Source organism: Coffea arabica, chromosome 8e (assembly GCF_036785885.1).
Source record: "Coffea arabica cultivar ET-39 chromosome 8e, Coffea Arabica ET-39 HiFi, whole genome shotgun sequence".
NCBI classification, from domain to species: domain Eukaryota; kingdom Viridiplantae; phylum Streptophyta; class Magnoliopsida; order Gentianales; family Rubiaceae; genus Coffea; species Coffea arabica.
This window is the reverse complement of record NC_092324.1, coordinates 8,031,871-8,053,860: the sequence shown is the minus strand read 5'-3', so window position 1 is coordinate 8,053,860 and position 21,990 is coordinate 8,031,871. Positions and strand designations below refer to the sequence as shown.

Genomic DNA, 21,990 nt, shown 5'->3' with positions numbered 1-21,990 from the left:
AGACGGATAAGGCGATTCATCCAGGGATTAAATGTTGAAATTCAAAAAGATCTGGCGGTAGCCCAACTTAATGCCTTTAGTGATGCGGTGGAGAAGGCCCAGCGCGTTGAAACTGCAAGGTTACAAGTTAGAAACTTCCAAACAAGAAAAAGGGGCTTTCCGGGGAGCAGCTCAGAACAAGCGGATAATAGTACAATCCCTAAAGTTCGAAAGGGAAACGGGGAAGTACGGCTACCGGGGGTGACAGGTGGTGTTCCACATGGGGGATCAGTCTCTGCTACTCGTGGTTCTTGTGGATATTGTGGAGGGCCAAATCATATTGAAACCAATTGCTGAAAGAAAGAAGGAAAATGCTTGCGCTGTGGAAGCGCTGAACATCGAATTGCTAACTGTCCAGCTCGCCTGCGCGAGCGGAGAGGGACTCCGCCACCAACCAAGACTAACTCTCAGCAACCAGCCAAGACCAACCCTGTACAGTCGAAAGGAGAAGGGACTGGAGCGAAAGTACCGGCTCGAATATATTCCCTGGAGCATCATCTGGTCCCTGACTCGTCTGAGGACGTAGAAGGTACGATCTATTGGGTACCTTAGATTTGATGGATTCCGCTGATAAGAAAATTTCGAGGACGAAATTTCTTTAAGGGGGAGAAAGTGTGAGGACCCGTAATTTTCTTAATTTCTAGGTTTTAATTTCTTTTAATTATACGTTTTTCCACCTTTTCTTTATTCGAAACATTGTGCAAATAAATTTTATGAGTAAATATAGCTTTTAAATGATTTTTCTAGTATCGGTTAGTTTTTGAGGAATTAAGAGCGTATACCGGACGTGGGATCCACTAGTGCGAAAAGTTCGAAAAAATTCGGCCAACTAGATTAAGTTTTGAATACTGGAATGAATTTACCGGGTGTTAAGAGATAAGTGGAGGGTGCAATTTGGATTGATATGATAGAGACAAGTTAGGTAGAGAGTTAATAAAAGGTGACAAGTGTCACCATTTGATTGGGCTTACCTTAAGACCTTTCTTACCATTGACTTAAATAACCAAAATTGACCCAAAAATCCTCAAAAAAATCCTCCTTGAAGCCGGCCCTCTCTTGCTCTCTTTCTCTCTCTCTTACTCCAAGCACAAGGAAGAAAACACTTCAATCTTGTTCCAAATCACCAAAACCAACCATCCAACCTTGATTTTGCTCCATAAAACCACTTAAGGAAGTGTTGGTGAGTTGTTGTGTGAAGTTTTTTGGAAAGTTAAGGTGACCAATAGCTCTCTCTCTCTTGTTTCTAAGGTAAGTTGTGAAGAACCACCCTCCTCCTTTAATTGATGCTTAAATCATGCTTAGTGGTAGTATAAGATGCAAGTTTATGGATTAATTTTTGATTTGTGGTTGAAATGATGAAGTTTTATTATTTTTGGAGATTTTTCTGTTTTAATATAAGCATGATTGTGTGGCTATCTATGATGATTGGAAATGGTATATAATGATTCTAGAAGGTGGAAAAAGTGGACAATTGCAATCAATTTCTGTTTCGGAAGAAATTTCAGAAAATTAGGGTTCTTGTGGGAGCATTCTGTCCGAATTTTTAGGTCCTAAATAGAGGCCGAATTGGCCTTAGCTCAAAACATGAAAGTTGTAGGGAATGACATTTTAGAGGTTCCTACAAAATTTCAGGTCAATCGGAGTAGTGTAGAATGAGATAAGTCGAAATTACTATTGCTGTTCTGGTTTTACCCGAAATTGAGAACTGCGCCTGTAATTGGTTGTTTTGCCTGAAATTGCTTCCGAATTGGTTGTTGAGGCCTTCTGATGAAATTTATCCCTGTTTCTTAGCTTTCAGCTGGTTTTGGAATTTCTGGATTTGGACTTGTAGAGCCTGAGTTATGATGTTTCCGCTAGAATGCGTTTTGGTGAATCTGTTTTACATTGTTGATGTAGTATCTTGCATTTTTGACCTGTTTGTACTCAAAACTGGGTTGAGTGACCTTCTGTGATGTTGTAGCCCTGTCTTTTAGCTTCGAGATGGTGGGTCTTGCACCCTCATCCGATAAGCGTAGTGAAATTTGTGTCATTACCGCAAAATGAGGACAAAAACTATTTTTTTCAGGGCCAAAGCTAGTTACATTTCCGAAATTTCTGGTTTCCTCTAATTCTTATATATGCTTATGGAACCCTATTGTGATCGTGTTGGCATCGGTTTATGACTTGTAATCAAGTCTTCTTGTGCTTAGTGGAATATTCTAGGGCTTGACTTTTATTTCCGGTCATTTTCCTAGCTAACTTTTGTACTTGGATAACCTTGAGCCTATTGAACGGCTGTGGTGATGAATGTATATTGAGTATGACTTTGGGAGTTGATTGAGGAAAATAATGAAGCCATGATGGCTGGAAAAGTAAAAAATTTAGGGGAAGTGCTGTCCAATTTTTTCTAGGCCAATTGGTTCCTTTAAGTTTGAATTGGCTTGTGATAGAAATGAAGGACTTTTGGGTTGTTGAACCTAGGTCTTCGTGTTACCTTTTTATTCCCAAAAATCATGTTTTGTACCCTTGCATTAGTAATTATTTGGCGAGGCATACGACTAGTAGTCGAGCCTCACATGTGTATTTTGTTTACTCGATTCTGGATGTGAAACCTTCAATTGGTTTACTTTGATTATTTTAGGGTTTCTTGGCAATTAAAGCCAATCCGAAGTGAAAACTTTTGAGGTATCTGTACTTGAACCGGTGAGTGTACCACTACCCTCCATTGCTGTTTAACTTGATTTCTGCTCTGCAATCTGTTTAATTTGTTTGAGACGAGGGTGTACTTTATCACACTCGTTCTCTTGTCTGTTCATATGCCAATTTTGGTGTCAATCTGAATCTATGTATCTGATATCTGTATCTGTATCTGTATCTGTATCTGTTCGGACGTCGTTTGGAAACTTGTAACCAACGACCTTTCTGTGACTTATGAGCTCAAATCCTGTGGCTAAGTTATTCGAGTCGGGCCGGCAAGGGCCTGGACGATTAGATAACGAACCACGGTAGTCTGTTTTGGGATCTTTGGGTATTGAGACTCTTGATTCCGGTATACTCGAGTATTACTATTTCTGTTTCTGTTGAGGTGAGCGGGCCCGGTAAAGGGGTGTTTGGTGGACGGAATTTGGTGTAAAGTGGGGTCTACGGACGTGTTGGTTCTATATACGTTGACGGAGAGTCAACCGGCTTGGATCAAGTACTGCGCTGGAAAGCTGGCTCCTGAGAGCCACCTGTATCCTTCCTATTTGAGTTCTTGTGTTTACCTGTCTTACTTTATAGCGAGCATGTGTATCTGGTTTTGTATAACGTGAAATACCTGATTTTTCTGCTACATGTTTGGTACCTCATTGGGCGTAAGCTCACCCCCTCCTCGTTATCTTTGTTTTCCTTACAGGAACCTCTTTTGGAAATCATGATTTTGAGAAGCGAGTTGAGCTAGTTAGAAAATCTTTTGTTCTTTTGTATAGCTCCTCGAGAATGAGCAAACCCTAAATGTATTCCGTTTCACTGGTTCCATTTGAATTGTAAACCTAGTGACATGTATATATGAAAGCGTTTTCCCCATGTTTAAGCTTGGCGGTCTTCAATCGCTCATTTCTTTTGGGTCCTCTCGCGTAATATCGGATTTGTGTGATTCGACTCCGTAGTCCTGGCGAGAGTTGGGCAGGCGGTCCGCTGAACCCTTTGGTTCGCCTTAGGGTGAGGTGGGGCTGTCACAATATCAAAAGAATAAAGGGTTCTTGAAAAACTCTATTTCTTTGAAAGTTGGAAAATTTCAATTTTGTTATGAATTTTTGAAAAATCGTAACTCACTCGGTATAAGTCAAGAATTGGAAAACTTTATATCGTTGGAAACCTCTTAGAAAGTACTACAAGTTCCTAGAAGACACTTTTCCATGAATCGAAGTGGAAAGTGCTCCAAAAATGAGCTTAAAGTTGCTATTCCAAATCACCCAGGATTGAGCCGGAGTTGGTTTTTCGCTAACTTTGAAAATTCGGTAGAATTCACTCGTTGCAAACCAGCCCTTGAAATTTATATCTCAATTAGAGGTGCAAGTAAGGTTTAGGTCAGAACAAGCGGATCGAGAATCGGAGTTTCGAGCACCAAGATATGGTAGCTCAAAGTTGGGTAAATTTCAAGACTGTTAACAAATTTCCAGATTTGGTTCCGACTTTGGACCTTTAGTTAAGTGTCGAAACGGACTTGGATTGATACCAAATTTTGTAGTATAATACTCCTATATGAAGGGTATCTCTCTATCAAATTTCGTGGAAAATTACCTTCGGGAAGGTGGTTAACCAATCAACCAAAGTTTGAAATTACTAAGGCCAAACTGCCTTTAGCTCTCTTTCTCTCCGTTTCCAAACATTCGGCTAAGGAAAAACCTCCAAACATGGTTCATTTGTGCAAGAAAGGTCTAAGGAACATACATGGTACTTTTAGTAGGTGTTTAGCACCAAGAAATTCATTTAGTAAGACCACAACAAGTCTCACATCTAATCTGTCCAAATCGAAGAGTTTTCAAAGACGAGGCAGTCGTCGTATTTTGATCATAAATCACTCAATTTAGCTCGGAATTGGGAATGGTTGATAGTGTTGGAAAATGCATTCATAGGGATAAAATTTCACAGAAGAAATCGTTTTAAGTTTCAGCATGCAACTGGCTCGAAATTAAGCCTAAAGTTACAGCATCATCAAATCATTTCGGCAGAACGGAGAAACAGGGCAGCTGAATTCAGAAGAGTGGTGCGGTTCACACACATGGAACCAGAATGTGCATTATATACCGTTGGAAATATGGGAACGTCTAATTTCAAATGCCGCTAACGGCACTTGATTTCGACGTCGGAGTACGGAGTTATGGACGAAATACGAACACTGGTTTGGTTACGACGGCAACCGTTTCCAGATTACCAGCTTTGGGAAATAAATTCTTTTGATCAACCAAAACTCACATTTTTCACTGAAAATTTGTACACAACTTCTATAACATGTAAACAACACAATCAAGCCATTAAATCCTCAAATTTCTGCATTAAAGTGGCCGAACAAAGCAGGGGCAAAATGGTCAGATTTGGCCTTTGCACCCAACGTGAGTTTCCAGCAAATTTTCCTTCAACAAACCACTAACTTAAACACTAATCCAACATTATAAACATCATCAAGCACAAAATCAGCAACAACCCAAGAGTAGAAATTCATAGAGCCCACTTTTCCAATTTCTCCAACATCAACCACAACCCATATGCAAATTCAAGCTTATAAGTGTAATTTAACTTCCATAGGACAAGTTTAAGGTATTAGATCATTACCTACTTTGATGGTTGGTCAAGACAGAAGTTTCGGCCCTTTTGAAGCTTGAAGAAAACCGTGGATAGTTCCTTCCTTTTGCAGCTAAATGGACTTCCCAAGTGTTGAGGTAGATGTAGTTGAATTTTTTTGAGAGTTTGGTAGATTGAGTAAGATTTGTAGAGGGAATGTTGAAAGTTTTTGGTTGTTTCTTTGCAGCTGCTAGCCGTCCAAGGAGCTTGAAGAAAGGAAATAGTTTGCTGATCCTTTGGCGTATAAGGAACGCTACTCGTGTAATATTTTAAGTACGTAAAAATCAATTGCAACTAGTGCGCCTACGCGCGCGTTTTGTGTTCGATTTCTCTTAAGTTTGTTGCACTAGTGCACTAAACCTCTAGGGCACTTACATTCATATAAATATTATTCATTCTTAATTGTTCCAAAATAATTGTCCAAAGTCCCTCAATTAAGCGCGCACGTGAAAACACGTATTTCCAATTTAGGCGCAATAAAATGAAACCTTCGAGAAATTCTTAGAACAATCGTACTACCAACTATCACTTGAGTTTTTAAACCTAAAATTGCCTATTTTAGGACCATTGTATATATCTCAAATTTTTGAGCTTATTGCACTCCCAATTGGCTAAAGTGTTTAGACACGTTCTCACTTTTTTTCTTTTTTTTTTCTAATCAAGCTTTTAAGAAAATAATTTTTTTGAAATGAGACACTTTAAAAATATAACGAAACTATAAAACCATGTACTTAGGTCTAATAAGGCTAGAAAATATTATTCGTGGCAAAAATCCAAATAAATAATTAATTTAGCCAAAATTAGGGATTTTAAGAATAATAGAATTTTCGAGTCCTCACAATAGCTTCTACCGTCTATTGCATGACTGTTTTGAGTTTTACTTAACATAAATTCATTTCACACATCATATACATAGTTCTTTGATTGCATAAAAGATACAACTCATTTGGTATATAATAACATATCAAAATGTTTCAAATAAGTCACATGGTCTATTTTCGTATACTAAAAGTAGAACTTGCATAAATATCCTAGTAAAACATTTAATCAAATACATTTCGAGTCAACACAACAAAATATGATTGACAACAAGAATGTCATTTTGCACTTTTGAAATCTCAAAAGAGTAAATACCACCTACCTTTGTCTGGCTGTTCGAATGGAACTATTTTAGATCTTTTAAACTTGTGTCGTACTTATCAAATGCATAGATTTTCTAATTAGTTGATATTTCCTATAGATGCATAAATATACATACTCTGAGTAAATTTAAGATTAATGTCTAGACCATTATTTGAACTTTAGCAGAGGTTTCCTAAATTAAGAAGTTTTTATTTTTGGAAAGTTTGCATTTTTGGAAAGTTCTCTTTTTCGTAAAGTTTCCTAATTTAGAAATAATTATTCATAATCAAATTTATTATCTTGACCATTATACGTATTTATCTATACATATATATATATATATTATTATTCATTGTTATTGTTTTTATCCTTGTCATCACTATTTTATTTTATTATCATTTTATATATGTATTTGTTAATTAGTTACTATTATCTTTTGTTTTACTTCCATTTTTGTGCATGTGCATGTGTTATTATTATTTATATCTATATGTATATATATGTACATATTGATTTATTATTATAATTATTGTCTTAGTTTATTCCACTTATATTTATCTTTTCATTTAATTTTTGTTTATATCTTTAATTTACTTCATCTATATCTATATTGTTGTTATTATTATTATTATTACTATTAGTGTTATCATTATTATTATTATTATTATTATTATTATTATCATTATTATGATTTTACGTGTTTCGTTTAACAATCTAGGACTTATTCTACATTGTATAAATTGATCTAGTAATGCGAGATTAAGATGTTTTAGATTTCTATTTAATTATTTTAGACTTAATGAATTAAGTATAAGCTTAGATGACTCAATCTTGAAACTCTAAAAATTATTTTTAGCTTGGGTTTTGAAATTTAATACCCATGATAAGTTATAAAGGTGAGTTAGTTATATTTAAAATTTATCTTCTGAACATTCACTAAACCTATACTATATTTTGGCCCAAGTATACTTGCCATATATATATATATTTATTATTTTTATTATTATTTTTTTATTCATAGTTCATAATCTTTTTTTTTTTCCTTCAAAGGGCCGACCTTTTTGGCTAATGAAAAGAGGAGGGTCATCAGACCCTCCTTTGCTCCTTTTTTTTTCTTTCGGCCATGTCGCCAGCAAGTTGCTGGCGACCCCTTGTTTTCTTCGGGGTTGCTAACTGGCAACCTTTGCCTCTTTTTTTTTTTGTGTTGCTGAAGTCAAAGCTTCAGCAACGACGCACAATAGCAGCAACGGTCTACAATGCTGCTACTCCCTCTCTTCTTTTTTTTTTTTCTTTCCAACAAATTTGGGTAAACTCTAATCATCCCATAATTATAATTTAATACACTATTCTCACAAATCCGAGCATGAATCTTCCTAAATTTTTCAGGCAGGCATAAATATATTACGATATGAATATACATAAAATATTTAAAATAATTCATGGAATTAATAAGATTTAAGAGAAAAACTTTCACGCGCTTTTGGGACTTACAAGTTTAGACGTTTAATTGCCTGCTAGTTGGACGGCAACGTTTTCTTCTTCTCCTCTATTCTTAGTTGATTCTTGCTCTAAAGGGAGGCAGACAAATGAAAAGTAGGAACAGTGTTATTTTTTTCCTGTGTTATTTTGATAAATGTTCTAAACCCTAGTAACCACTCACTACTTGGTGGTTTAGATAAGAATTTTAATTTGTTGTGACTCTCATCCTATCTTATCTCCTTCCTATCTCCCACTTAACCCTTTAACCTATCCTACAATTATTTTTACCTTTACCCATGGCAATTTACCATTTAATTAATTGAGTAAAGTATAAATTGAGAAGGGACTTGAGTTTTACACTAACTTGCTAGCTCAATGGAAACAAACAAATTAATTTAAGGCACAAGAATAATGAATAGGATAATGAACTAGAAATAATGGCCAATAGCCTTTTTTTAGTCGAGGCAACAAAATCTCACTATTTATTTCTCAAAAACCTCACATCACAATTTAGTGGTGGCTATGACCAGATCTAGTCACTATTGCCACTAGAGGGGGAGGGAGATTGCAAGGAAAGGGAGGGAGGGGAGGGAAGGGAGGGAAAAGGAGGAGGAAGCAGTGGAAGGAAGAAAGAGGAAGAGGGAAGAGAAGAAAGGAGGAAGAAGGGGGAGGCAGATGGAGGGGAAAGGGGCAGTGGTGGCGGTAGAGAAGAGAGGAGGGGAGGGGTGGCGGCAGTGGTAGGTAGTGATAGAAGAAGAAAGAGGTGGTAAGATTGTTATTTTTATTTATGTAATTTGATACTGCATCTAGAGTGTTGTTTATGGTATTTTTAAAGTGTCATTAATATTTTATTTGAAAAACAAGCAATCCAAATAGAGTCGAGCTCTTTATTTTTATTTTTCTATTGCTGTTTAGTTAGCAAATCTATAGCATTTAACTTCTTATACATGTTTTAGCCTTACACCTTGCCCTCTCTTAGACTATCATCAATTGACACAAGCAAAATCTCTTAATAGTTGTGCACATCTTATTTCGTCTTATATTTTTTATGTTGATCTATCAAATGTACTTATGCACTCTCTCTTATTTGAAATCGATAATGATAAAAATTGTATATACTCTAAAATATCTACTCATAAACGTGTAGAATGAACATTTATAGCTAATTACTTATGATGTTTGTGTACTTTTGGCTCAAGACTTTTAGATATAAATATTCTTAAGAATTTGAAATTAGAGGCAGTCAAGATATATTTTTAACATTTTTTCCCTTAGAATGGTAAGAAAGAGAAGATAGAAAAATGAGTAGTTATGTCAATTAGAGCTGTAAACGAACCGAATCGAACCTAGTATCTCATGTTTGAGCTCTGTTCGTTAAGCAGTTTGAACAACATTCGTGTTCGTTCGTTAATTTTTGAACTCCAAACCCGTGTTCGTGTTCGGTTCGTTAAGTAAAATTCGTGTTCGAATTCGAATTCGAGTTCGGCTCGTTTAACATAAACGAGCCGTTCGCGAACATGTTCGAAATGTTCGAATCCAATTTATTTTATGCCTTAAATATGCCATGCAAATTATTAATCATTCTCAAAAATAATTAAAGCACTAAGTGACTAAATTATATTATTCATTAACTATATAACTAACATTAACATAAAAACAACAAATAAAACAAAGAAATTTGCCCTCCAAATATAAAAGTCCAGCCATAAAATTAATCCTAAAATTTGTCAAATGATAATTATGTCTATGTTCGCGAACATTCGTTAAAACTCGCGAACATGTTCGTGTTCGCGAACGTTTGTTTAGCATGTTCACGAACGTTCGTTAAAACTCGCGAACATGCTCGTGTTCGCTCGATTATTAATCGAACAAAAAAATTCGTTCGAACTCAGTTCGTTTAAAATTTCGAACGAGCCTTTCACGAACACGAACGAGCCGAAACGAACCGAGCTACCGAACAGCTTGGTTCGTTTAACAGCTCTAATGTCAATGCATCTTTTTATCCTTTTATTTAAGGGTGATTATCACTTTATCCCCTTAACGTTTGGTGCTACTATCAATTTTCCCCTTAACGTTATCTTTTAGTCACTTTACCCCTAAAACTAACGGTCAAACTTAACGGAATTTGTTAATTAAAGGGTTAATCACATTTTATCTCCTTAAAAAATATCCCATTTCTCAGTTTACCCCCTAACCTTTAATTTTGCTCACTTAACCCCCTTTAGGACAAAATTGCCCTTGCATTATTTTGACTTTTCATTTACCTTGTTTTTCTTTCTTTTTCTCTTTCTTCTTTATTTAATTCTTCCTCTTTCCCACAAAAATCTTCACCTTAATGATTGAAATTAAAAAAGAGGAATTGCAGAGATTTATCTTCTCCTTAAATGATTAAAAATATATTCAAATCACTTTCCTAAAATACAATTTTTTTAGCCTTTCAATTCTTTTAATTTTGGGTTTTCCTCTTTTCTTTCTAGTTTCTCATTTTATTCTCAAGAAAATATCAAAAGATGAAATTGTTTTTCTTTCTTTTATTTCTTTTTCTCTTTCTTCTCTCTTTCATCCTTCCCAATAGAAATTCAATTTCAACGAAAATTTTTTATTTGAGTTTGTAATTGCATATTTCTGGGTGAAGATTTAAAAGGTATCAAAAACTAATTTTGATTTTTTGTATGATGCCACGTGTCACAAATTTCAATTGATGATTATTAATCAGGTCACAATTGCATCTTAAGATATTTTCTTGGGAATAAAATGAGAAACTAGAAAGGAAAGAGGAAAACCCAAAATTAAAAGAATTGAAAGGCTAAAAAAAATTGTATTTTAGGAAAGTGATTTGAATATTTTTTAATCATTTAAGGAGAAGATAGATCTCTGCAATTCCTCTTTTTTAATTTCAATCATTAAGGTGAAGATTTTTGTGGGAAAGAGGAAGAATTAAATAAAGAAAAAAGAGAAAAAGAAATAAAAGAAAGGAAAACAAGGTAAATGAAAAGTCAAAATAATGCAAGGGCATTTTTGTTCTAAAGGGGGTTAAGTGAGTTAAATTAAAGGTTAGGGGGTAAACTGAGAAATGGGGTATTCTTTAAGGGGATAAAATGTGTTTAACCCTTAATTAAAGTGAAAAGATATGTTTAACCCTTAAAATTATTATCACTTTACCCCCATAAAATATAGTCTCATTATCAATTTACCCCTCTAGAGTTATTTTTTAGACAATTTATCCGACCATTAAACCAATTTACCAAGTTAAAAAACTTTAGAAGAAAATACCCTTCTCTTTGCATAATAAAAATAATAATAAATTTAGAATGATTCTTCTCCTTTTTAGTATTAAGAAAAAATTCAAAGCATTAATTTCTTTCTTCTTGGTAATCTTATTAATATTGAAAAAAATAGAAAGATGGAGAGGGAGAGGGGGACAGAGAGAGCTCAATTCTTTTTTTTTTTTTTAAATTTACAAATAATAAAGAATTAAATACTTTTATTATTTTAAAATTATTTCACCTTTTTTGTTTACCATCAAATTCCAATTTTAATCTCGACAACTTTAAAGTAATACGATAATGTTAGACTTTTTTTATTTTCTTGTTTTGCAAAATCTAATTTTTTGTCTCCTTCTTTCCTATCCCTTTTTCTTTTCCTAGTATTAGTAAGTGTAAAAAAAAGAAATTTGAGAATATTCTTTTATTTTTATGTTTTTCGATCTCTTAAAGTGAAAAAAAAGGAAGAATAACCATTCCAATTTTTTTATTTTTAATTATATATAAAAAGGGTAAATATATTTAAAATTTTTTGACCATACTAATTAGATTAATGATGAGGTAAAATGCCTAGAAAATAATGTTAGGAACTAAAGTGATTGTATCACTATAATCCAAACGAATAAAGTGATAATAACAATATAGTAATGCTATAAAATTAAAGGGTATTTTGTTCAAAATTTCTTAACATGTTGAGTTGAATTACTTATGGGGATAAAGTGACTAAAAGATCACGTTAAGGGGTAAACTGATAGTAGTGATATAGTTTAAGGGGGTAAAGTGATAATAACCCTTTATTTAATGGATTAATTTTATATACATTGAGAGTACATTCATTATCAACCTGTAATGCATATCACTTGTGCAAAATGAGAAATTCAAGTTCCAACTAAAATTAAGTAGCATGTATACAAGGTTAAAGTGCAAAGATTAATTCTTATTTAATACAAAACTTCCTCGTTCTATTTAATATAATTTATTGCTATCATTGTTACCACAAAATCATCTTTCATTAAGGATGACCTTGTTTAAAGAGAAACTTAATTTAAGACTAGATAATCAAGCAAAGAGCAGAAACAAAAAAAAATATGCTACAATCTATATAATTCTATAAATGACACTCATCGAATAGCAAGTTTATTACTTACAAATTTTTTTCCCAACCTAAAAATCCTGTCTTCACAACTGATTGTAGCTATGGTCATTAAACTTTTCTAAAATTTCATTTAACACATTATGTTGTCTTTCATCCACGGAGTGACGAAAATATGCTGAATTTGGTCAATTTTTGCTGCCAACTTCAATTATGCCACGCGACGCTCACATGTTGTGAGTTTCATCAATTGATGGGAAAAAATAACATAGTGAGCTATACGAGACTTTAAAAAATTTTGATGACTTATGGGGCATTTTACCAACTAAAATTCTAAACATTTTGTAGGAACAGTGCTTTTGAGAAACAATACAAACAAATGGAACCTAAGCTGATTCTATTCCAGTCAAGAAACATCAAAGATGGGCATATTTAAAAACTTGTGGGTAGCAAAATATAAATCATCCAAATTTATAAGAGGTCTTAGTGTAATTAACCCAAATAAATAAAAGGAAGGGTTTTTTAGAGAAAGCAAAATAGTAGAGGACCTCCCCTCCAGTCACTCTTAACCCCAAAACCCTTGGAATGAACAGCACTACTATTTCTGTTGATGGACAAAATCAGTGCTTAGACAGTGACAGGACCCAGCTTCCATATTTTGCTATCTTATCGCTATCTTATCTATACACACTTCGCTATCTGTCAAAACATACGTCCGGGATTCCCCACTCTCCAATCAATGTCCAAAATAGGAGTTTTTCGGAATTGCCTTCCACTTGTTTGATATAATGCTCAGAAGACTTCAAGAATTCATACATAAAATTTGATCATCTTCAAAAAATTTCCGAACTCTGCAGGCGGGTATGGAGTCTAATGGAAGACCACAAGCTTCTGAAATTCTACGTCAAATCGAGTCTCTGCGATCCTCAAAGGACGAAATAGAGCGGCAGATATCAGATCTGGAAGCTCAGCTCCAACAACTTAATTGTGACGAGAATAATTGCAGAAAAGCAGAAGAGGATGAGGTGAATTCAAATGGTTCGAGTTCGTGTTTAATTTTGCCGTCGGAGAACGGTAGTTTTGACTCTGGACATGGATTGGCTTCGGATATGATTTACAGATACAGCCGACAACTCTTGCTCCCTGCATTTGGAGTCCAAGGTAAGCTTTGGGAAGGAGGAGAGAAACGACGGTAGTGTAGTCATATCTTTGCTGGGATTTCTTTGATAGTTTTGCTTGGTTGTTTGATTGGTTGCAGGGCAGGCAAATCTCTTGAAATCATCAGTGTTAGTTATTGGAGCTGGAGGACTTGGTTCACCTGCGCTGTTATATCTTGCGGCTTGTGGTTTTGGTAAGATGTTTATGTCTGTATCAGGACTGAATTTTGGCAAATAGTTAAGGGGCTTCATTGATGGTCGCCCGGCACCCACTTCTAAATTTCTTTCAAGAAAAACGGGGAGCAGTTGAAAAGGGGGGCCCTTGGAGCTTTAAAGCTACTTTCTCATGAGGGCCATTTGTGCACACTCGTAATACACTTTGTTGTACATGTATACAGAAGTTTGTTCATATGCCCTTTATGACAAATAGTCCAAAACTGCGTCTCCTTTTACTAATTTTCTCTGGAAAGAAATGTTCGTGCCTGAAATTGAATAAAGATTAATTTTTTCAGTTAGAGTTGCAGTTGATTTGATCATGACCAAACTTTGCAGGTCGAATAGGTATTGTTGACCATGATATGGTTGAACTTAACAATCTCCATAGGCAGGTAAATTTGAATGACTTTGTTTGTTGGCCTACAAAATTTTAAGCTAGTTGTTTATTTCTATTGCAACCAGATCTGATAATGATGCTGATTTCATTTTTATGTGGTTCAGATTATTCATACTGAAGCTTATATTGGAAGGCCGAAGGTGGAGTCTGCTGCTGCTGCTTGTCGTGCGTATGTTGCTTTTCATTGAATTTTTTCCTCTGATGTTAAACTGCATTGTCCTGTTAACGTCTATTGTGTATTTGGACCTTGGAGGAGTTTGTGTTATATAGCTGTTCTTAACTATCTTAATCTCAGGATTAATTCAACTGTTGAAATTGTGGAGCACACAGAAGCATTTCGTGCGACAAATGCATTAGGGATTGTGAGAAAGTATCCTTGTTTAGTGCTTGGTTGATACACACACACACACACACAAAGGGGACATATATAAAGTTGACTTATAAACACTTTTCACACATCATACATGTTATCCATTTTTTCTGTTGATTTGTGTAATCCATTCTGGCGAAAATCATGATTTTCTTGACTTTTACTGAACAATAGATATGACATAGTTGTAGATGCAACAGATAATGTTCCAAGCCGTTACCTGATCAATGATTGCTGTGTTGTTTTGGGAAAGGTACAAATGCTTGTTTATCTTTGCCACTGATATCCTGCAAAGGTTAATATCTTATGGTAATTTTTCTTTGAACATTTCCTTTATGTTTGATGTTTTATGCAAGTAAATATTATAAGCGTTCAAAAATATCTTACACTACATTTAGGGATTACTCAAAGAAATCATATTTTTCTTATGCATTTCTTCAAGCAAATTCTACCACCTTTTGGTATTTAGATCTCATATGCTAATTAAATGTGTGGTTTCAATTGCATTGGTGTCTTTGCTGGATTTTATGACAACCTCACAAGGATTTTATTTACAAATCTGAGATCACAGCGTAATGTGATTATATGCAAGTATATTTACCACGGACTTCTTATTTGTGATAGCCTCTTGTATCTGGAGCTGCACTTGGACTTGAAGGGCAGGTACAAGTCACATGCTAATTCATGTTGATGTCAACTTATTCCTTGGGCATATCACACTAACACTCTTCAATTGTTTATGTAGCTAACGGTATACAACTATAATGGTGGGCCATGTTACAGATGCTTATTTCCAACTCCACCACCTACAACAGCATGTCAAAGATGTGCTGATAGTGGAGTTCTAGGTGTAGGTAAGTTAGTCTAGAACATATTACACTCGTGCTTCCCTAAGTGGACATTCAGTCCAGTTGTCAATAGACCATCAGTTTTCTTCATTTGTTTGTGCCATTATTCACAGTGCCTGGTATTATTGGGTGTCTCCAAGCCTTGGAGGCCATAAAGATTGGAAGTGCTGTTGGTGATCCATTCTCGGGTCGGATGCTTCTGTTTGATGCAATTTCAGGCCGGATTCGTATAGTATGTTTTTGGTCTTTGATGTCTATTCAGCCTCTGATGTGCATGGTTTTTTTTGTTTTTAGTATCAGTTACATATTGTGACAAACTTTTTTGCCGGTAATATGTACAATTATTACCTATCTGGACCTATTAGTGGTGCTATCACCTTGTATCTGAAGTTTCTTGTTAGGACTGGATAAATTGAGTTTTATGAGTTTGGAGGACTATATAATTGTAGCTCCTATAAGATAATAATAGAATGAAGACAATTCTTGGTCTGGATAGATGTTATAGGAACTGTTTTCCTAATGCTGCAGTCTTAAGCATTGAGATTGATGGGGAAGCTAATCTCTAGATTGCAGTGTCTATTAATATTACATTATCACAAAATTTGTGCATCTTCAGAGGCTAATAAATAGACAAAAAATGGAAATTGGTAGTAGCTCCAGCATTTCCGTATTGTGGCCATTATTCAATTTTTTGGGATTCCAACCAATATTCGTATGATGTCATATTTGTTTACCAGGTGAAGATTAGAGGAAGGTCATTACAATGTGAAGCTTGTGGTGAAAATGCACCTCTGACTGAAAAGCAGTTTCAAGAGTTTGACTATGAATGCTTTACTCAGACTCCCTTCTCAACGGTGTGTCTCTCTTATATCATGACTTTATTCCGTGATGAATAGGATAAACTTGAAGTATGGCATGTATAAATAGAGAACTGGAGCTGCTAAGTTAAAACTTTAGTTCCAGCCTGATAATCTGCCATGAAATCATGTCTTCCTTATTTTGGAAAATTGCACTCTACATCATTATGGAGCACTTAAGATGAATATTGGTGTTCATTTGGTAAAATCTTTTTGAAAAGTTTAATTTCTAATTGTTAGCTTCAATTTTCAGATCTTACACTATGAAGAGATTTGCCAGTGAAGTAGTCTGAATCTAAGCTCCTAATGGCAATATTCAATTGATTTCAGGCTCCTCTGAAGTTGAGCCTGCTTCCAGTGGATGCCAGAATTAGCAGCAAGGAGTACCATGAGAGAATTGTTAAAGGAGAACCACATGTGCTGGTAGATGTAAGACCTGCTCATCACTATAAGATTGTTTCACTTCCCAACTGCATCAACATACCCTTCCCGAGTCTGGAAGCAAGATTGCATGAAATATCTTCAGCGTTGATAAAAAAGGATGAGAGCAAGAATAGCGCTGATTCGAATGCATCCCTGTATGTTGTTTGTAGAAGAGGTAATGAGTCGCAAAGAGCTGTTCAATATCTCCACAAAATGGGATTTTCATCTGCCAAGGACATAATAGGTGGCATTCAATCATGGGCCCATGATGTGGATCCAAAATTTCCTACTTACTGAAATATCTTGGCATGGTGCGGATTTTTTGGGATGTATATGGTATTGTCTCAAATGTGTAATACTGTTATGCAACCTGAATTTATTACTTATTTTGCTCAAAAGGGGAAAAAAGAGCAAAGAATGACAGCCATCAGAAAGGAACTCTGATATATCTGATGCCTGCTATGTGCAGTATATAACAGTTTTAACCTTTGTTTTCCTGCTGCTTTTGCCATTATTATGTACATTGCTTTCTATTTAACCGCGCTAACTGTATGCAAGTATGGGTGTAGCAGATTGAAAGATGTGTCCTAACACATGAACTCACATTGAATAGAAGTGACAAAGGTGGTTCAACGTGGGAGTAACTAACGAGACTTGATTTGGAAACCGAGTCTTGTCTATGGAGATAGATTTTCATTTACAGATGAATTGGAAACTTATCCTTGCATTGTAATTGTTGTCTTTTGCTGTGTTGAAGGGGCTAGCGACGGGGTCATTTGTTACTCTTCCTCAATGAGGTAAAATAACTGAGTTCGAGCTCGTCGAACTTGTAGAAGTCGAGTTCGAGCTCAAATTCGACTTTAGTTTTCCTTACTCGAGTTCGAGTTAAATTAAATCTAATCAAGGCAAATCAAGTTCAATCAATCTATTTGAGTGTAATCGAGTTTAGACGAGCCTATTCGAGTCTAATCAATATCATATAATAAAAATTAATATTTTACATATAATTTTAAATAAATGATGTTATTGACATTTTACAATAATAAATTTAAAAAATTTAAAAATATATATTGTAAAAAACTCGATTAGACTCGTCGAGCCTTCTAGTACAAAATACTAGAGCTCAAGCTCGGCTTGTGAGATCAAATGAGTAGCTCGAACTCGAACTCGGTCAAAACGAGCTGAATATGAGCTGTTGATCGAGTAGTTTTCGAGCTCGAGTCGAGTTATTTGGTTTAGCATCATCCTTTAACTTTGATAAGATTATACTTCTTCAGCATTACCATCATGAGTTTACTTTTGTTATGGGACCCAAAAAAAAAGTTTTCTGGTGATTTAATTGCAATATCTTTGCCTTCTATGATTCCATCTGAACCAAAAAAAATGGTCTTTATTTTTGGTTGGGCCTTGGCTGCCTGTGTGTTTTAAGTTTGATGCTTAATCACAAGCTGATGATTCTATGGTGAAGAAACCAATCATACTTTATGCGAATGTAAAATCACTTCCTCAAAATCTAGAAAAAAAAAAAAAAAAAAAAACCCTGCGTAGTTCTTGACAGTATTTAAGGGTTAGAATTTCATACCGCAGTTTAAATTTTACACCAATTTTCACTTTGTGACTTGAATCTCTATTTAGGATATTTTATAACCTAAACTCTTCAATTCATTCTGCTTTGGTCCATTGATTGACAGATTGCAAAAGACTAGTGCAATGACACTTTAGTTTGTGAAATCTAGAAAGTTGGACTGGCGAAAGAACTTGGCATGCAATTAAACTGTTACAAATTTCAGTGTTAAATTTTAAAAAATGTAAACCAGAATTTAGTTAATTTATCCTTAACAAATTTTGTCACGTTTCCTAGCATGATTAGTTAGCCGGTATGATAATTGAATTATTTGTTCTTCTTTCTTGTCAACTTTTTTTTGTTTTGGCTATGTTTTGATTTTGTTTCATTATTTCAACATGCCTTGTGATAAGATAATGCAAAAAAGAAGGACAATTATGACTTTTAGTTGTCAATTTTGTTCTCCAGGCAGCAAATTGGCTCAACCCTAGAGAATAAAAATTGCCAACTGACTTGAAAATAACAGCCAAACGGTTCCCGGTCAACTCTTCTTTGCTCAATCTCATTTCCTAATCACGCAAGCTGCAGTCACGAGTACCTCAAAATGTTCAAAAGCTTTCCACCCAAAGAAGAAATAGTAGCATGAAGACCTTGAAAAATGACATATATTTCAAATCTCCCGCCCACCCCCACCCCACCCGGCGCACGAATAGGAGCGTTTATGATTCGTTACGATTATGTCTATTTATCGTATTTCTTACAAGATTAAATGGATAGCATAAATACATCTCTTACAATATTTTGATGTACATAAACAAAATTTGTGTGTAAAAAAGGTAATATAAGTATACATCAAATCTTATAAAAAATATAATAATTCCATACAATCGTACACATTACCTGTTCACCTACTCCATTCCCTTCTTTATAAACCATCCCAACCAACCTATCCTTGCCTTCACGTTACTTTTTCCTCTCTAACTTGTAGAGATCCATTCTTTTCTTCCCCTCCTATACCCTCCATATTTCCTTTTCTGGTAGGACAAAACACACAAACCAAGCAAACTATCAACCAAGCAGCAAAAATTGCAAGGCAAACCAAAGCAGGATAACAAGATGGGCAAATTGGTGGGACATGGATTCGGCTTCTTTCTAGTTGGGCTCTGGCATTTACTTAACCATGTCAGACTTCACTGTCTCCATCCAAAATCCTACACATCTTTGCCATGGTTTCCAACTTCAAAAATCAGGTACTTGGAACTTTTCTTCATCATGGGAGGCTGCATTGCCTCAATATCCATGGATCTCTTCATTGGTCCAAAAAGGCACCAACCGTTGGACCCCGGATGGCACTATTCCATCAAACCATCTTCACAGCTTTGAGCCTCTGTTTTCAAACTCGGACCGGACCGGCCGGTCGAACCGGGAACCGGCCAGGTAGCCGGTCCGAGTCACATTAAAAAACCGAAAATTTAAAACCCGGTCAAAAACCGGGTTTGACCGGGAAAAAACCGGTTTTTCCGGTTCAACAGTAATTTTTTTAAAAAAAATTCAAACTTTTTAATATTATGTTTTGACCCCCTAAATTGTTAAAACTTATTGATATACCTCAAATATTTGATACTTTATAAATATTGTCCTAAAATTTGATGTTATTTTTCAATTAAATTCATAATTTTAATTCTAAACTTGTTAATATTTATTAAATAATATAAATTGCTACTTGATTGTTCTAATTTCTTTGTATTTTCTTGTTAAATATATTTGAAACATCAAATATATATGGATATACCTTTATTAATATCAATATATTATTAGATATTATATATATAATATTTTAATTTTTAAATAATTTTAATTTATGACGTCATCCGGTTCGACCCCTATCGACCCCCGGTCGAACCCATTGACCCCTGACCCCTGACCTCGGCCGAGTCGCTATCCGGTCCGGTTCTGAAAACATAGCTTTGAGCACTCAAATATATCCTTGACTTTCTTTATCTATGCACTTCTCTGCATTATCCTAGACAAAATTCAGCCCCCAGCTCAATATGGCCTTTCGCAAATGCTTGGAGCCGTTTCCTTTGGCCAGCAGTTTCTCCTATTTAATCTCCACCCTGCTGATCACATTGGTCTGGAAGGCCAATATCACTGGCTTCTTCAAATTGTCATACTTGTCTCATTTCTCACTACCCTCTTATGCATAGTTTACCCCAAGAGTTTCTTGAATAGTTTCATAAGGTCTCTTATCATCTTTTTCCAAGGAGCTTGGTTTATGGTCATGGGAATCATGCTGTGGACACCAGAATATATTCCCAAAGGCTGTTTTCTGAAGTGGGAAGATGGTCATGAAGTTGTCAGATGCCATGATCATGAAGCCCTTGAAAAAGCCAAATCATTAGTGAACCTTTTTTTCAGCTGGTACTTAGTTGGAGTTACAGTTTTTGGTATGTGTCTTTACTTGGGACTGTACAAAGTGTTCCCTGAAAATGATAAGCAGCAATCTTTAACGAAATTTGAGGATCAAGAACAGGAACCAGTGCTGGATAATGAAGATATTGAGGCTCAGAAAAGAACAACCTTGGAGGGAAAATAAATTTGTTCACAGGAGGAATTTAATTTAATCTTGTGCTAAAATTCTTCACAAATTCTTGAAAGTCTATTTAAATCCGATTTCTGGATAAAAGTTGGCATTTTATGATTCTATTTGAAATAGGCTGTAGGTGTCTTTGTTGCTAGGTTGTTACTCACTTTTTTGGAACAAATACCAATTGTTATTATGAATTTCGAATCCACAAAATGATTTCTTTTCTATTTTTCTCATTGATAGAAAACAATACCTCTGAATTATGATATTCGACATTACTACTTATAGAAGAATGATGTTTGGATATCTGATCTGAAAAAATTCATAGTTGGTAAGAGTAACTTATTCTCCATTTTTGTGAAATGCGATAAATAATCGGACATTCTCTCTCTCTCTCTCTCTCTCTCTCTCTCTCTCTCTCTCTCTCTCTCGGCATTTGCTAGTTCAACATTTTTCAGGCTTGGAAAGTTTTAAAATTTTTTAAAATTGCTTCCTATTTGTGCCCCCCTCAATTCCACAAAATTGTCTTTCTTATATACTTTGTCCCCTAAAATTTTTGAAATTGTATTTTCTCTGCTCTTTTTATCTATGTTGCCCCACTAAATAATTAAAAAAATTTGTAATTCTTATGCTTCACAAGATTCTTAAACTCATTAATGGCACATTATAGCACAACTCTGACTTGCAAGTATTAAACAACATAGGAAAAGGAATGTTCAACATAGAAGTCCTTTAATTGTAAATCTACTATTACTACATATTATGTGGTGATAGGAACCTTAGGGACCTCACTCCACTACTGAGTGAGAGTGTCCATATCTTTAGGTTGTTATCAAGAAAATGAAGATTCCTTTTAGCTTCATCTGCCAATAATTGGAGCAATATGGTTGTGTAACCTTTGCAAAACTAGATATATAAGCTCTGAGAACTTCTTTTCATTTTTTTTTTTTTGGGTATGGAATCAAACTAATAAGTTTAACTTTTGTCTAACAATTAATTTACTTATAATATCTAACGTTAACAAGGAAATTAAATGGTAAATGTCAGCATTTTTTTTAATGTAAAACTCAATAATTTACTCTTTAGCCATTATTAATTGTATTGAGTGCATTTTTTTCTTCTTTTTTTTTTCTCATTCAAAAAGAGTATCAAAAGTGGGACTCCACCACCACATTGATGACTTGCATCCGGGACCTATAGATGATAGGTGAAGCATCCTTTTTTTTTCCCTCCTTGTTGAGTGCATCTAATTAATAACAAATGAAGGGAATTAA

General features: G+C 34.9%; 1 protein-coding gene and 1 pseudogene across 1 annotated transcript; both read left to right on the top strand.

Moving 5' to 3' along the window:
• Positions 1-12,984: 12,984 nt before the first annotated feature.
• On the top strand, positions 12,985-17,062 carry LOC113703591 (adenylyltransferase and sulfurtransferase MOCS3). The gene is made up of 11 exons (XM_027225002.2): positions 12,985-13,458; positions 13,556-13,648; positions 14,007-14,062; positions 14,172-14,236; positions 14,363-14,437; positions 14,612-14,690; positions 15,062-15,100; positions 15,183-15,291; positions 15,399-15,517; positions 16,023-16,139; positions 16,473-17,062. The coding sequence occupies exons 1-11, from the start codon at positions 13,161-13,163 to the stop codon at positions 16,860-16,862; spliced, it is 1,440 nt and encodes a 479-aa protein (XP_027080803.1). The 5' UTR covers positions 12,985-13,160; the 3' UTR covers positions 16,863-17,062.
• A 2,183-nt stretch (positions 17,063-19,245) lies between these two features.
• Positions 19,246-20,929, top strand: LOC113704483 (uncharacterized; annotated as a pseudogene).
• The last annotated feature ends 1,061 nt before the right edge of the window (positions 20,930-21,990 follow it).

Excerpts from the sequence above, each read along its gene's own strand:
- LOC113703591 (XM_027225002.2), top strand. The coding sequence starts at position 13,161 with ATGGAGTCTAATGGAAGACCACAAGCTTCTGAAATTCTACGTCAAATC. Across the intron at positions 14,237-14,362 it reads GCTGCTGCTGCTTGTCGTGC|GATTAATTCAACTGTTGAAA; the intron begins GTATGTTGCTTT and ends TCTTAATCTCAG. Across the intron at positions 16,140-16,472 it reads CTCAGACTCCCTTCTCAACG|GCTCCTCTGAAGTTGAGCCT; the intron begins GTGTGTCTCTCT and ends AATTGATTTCAG.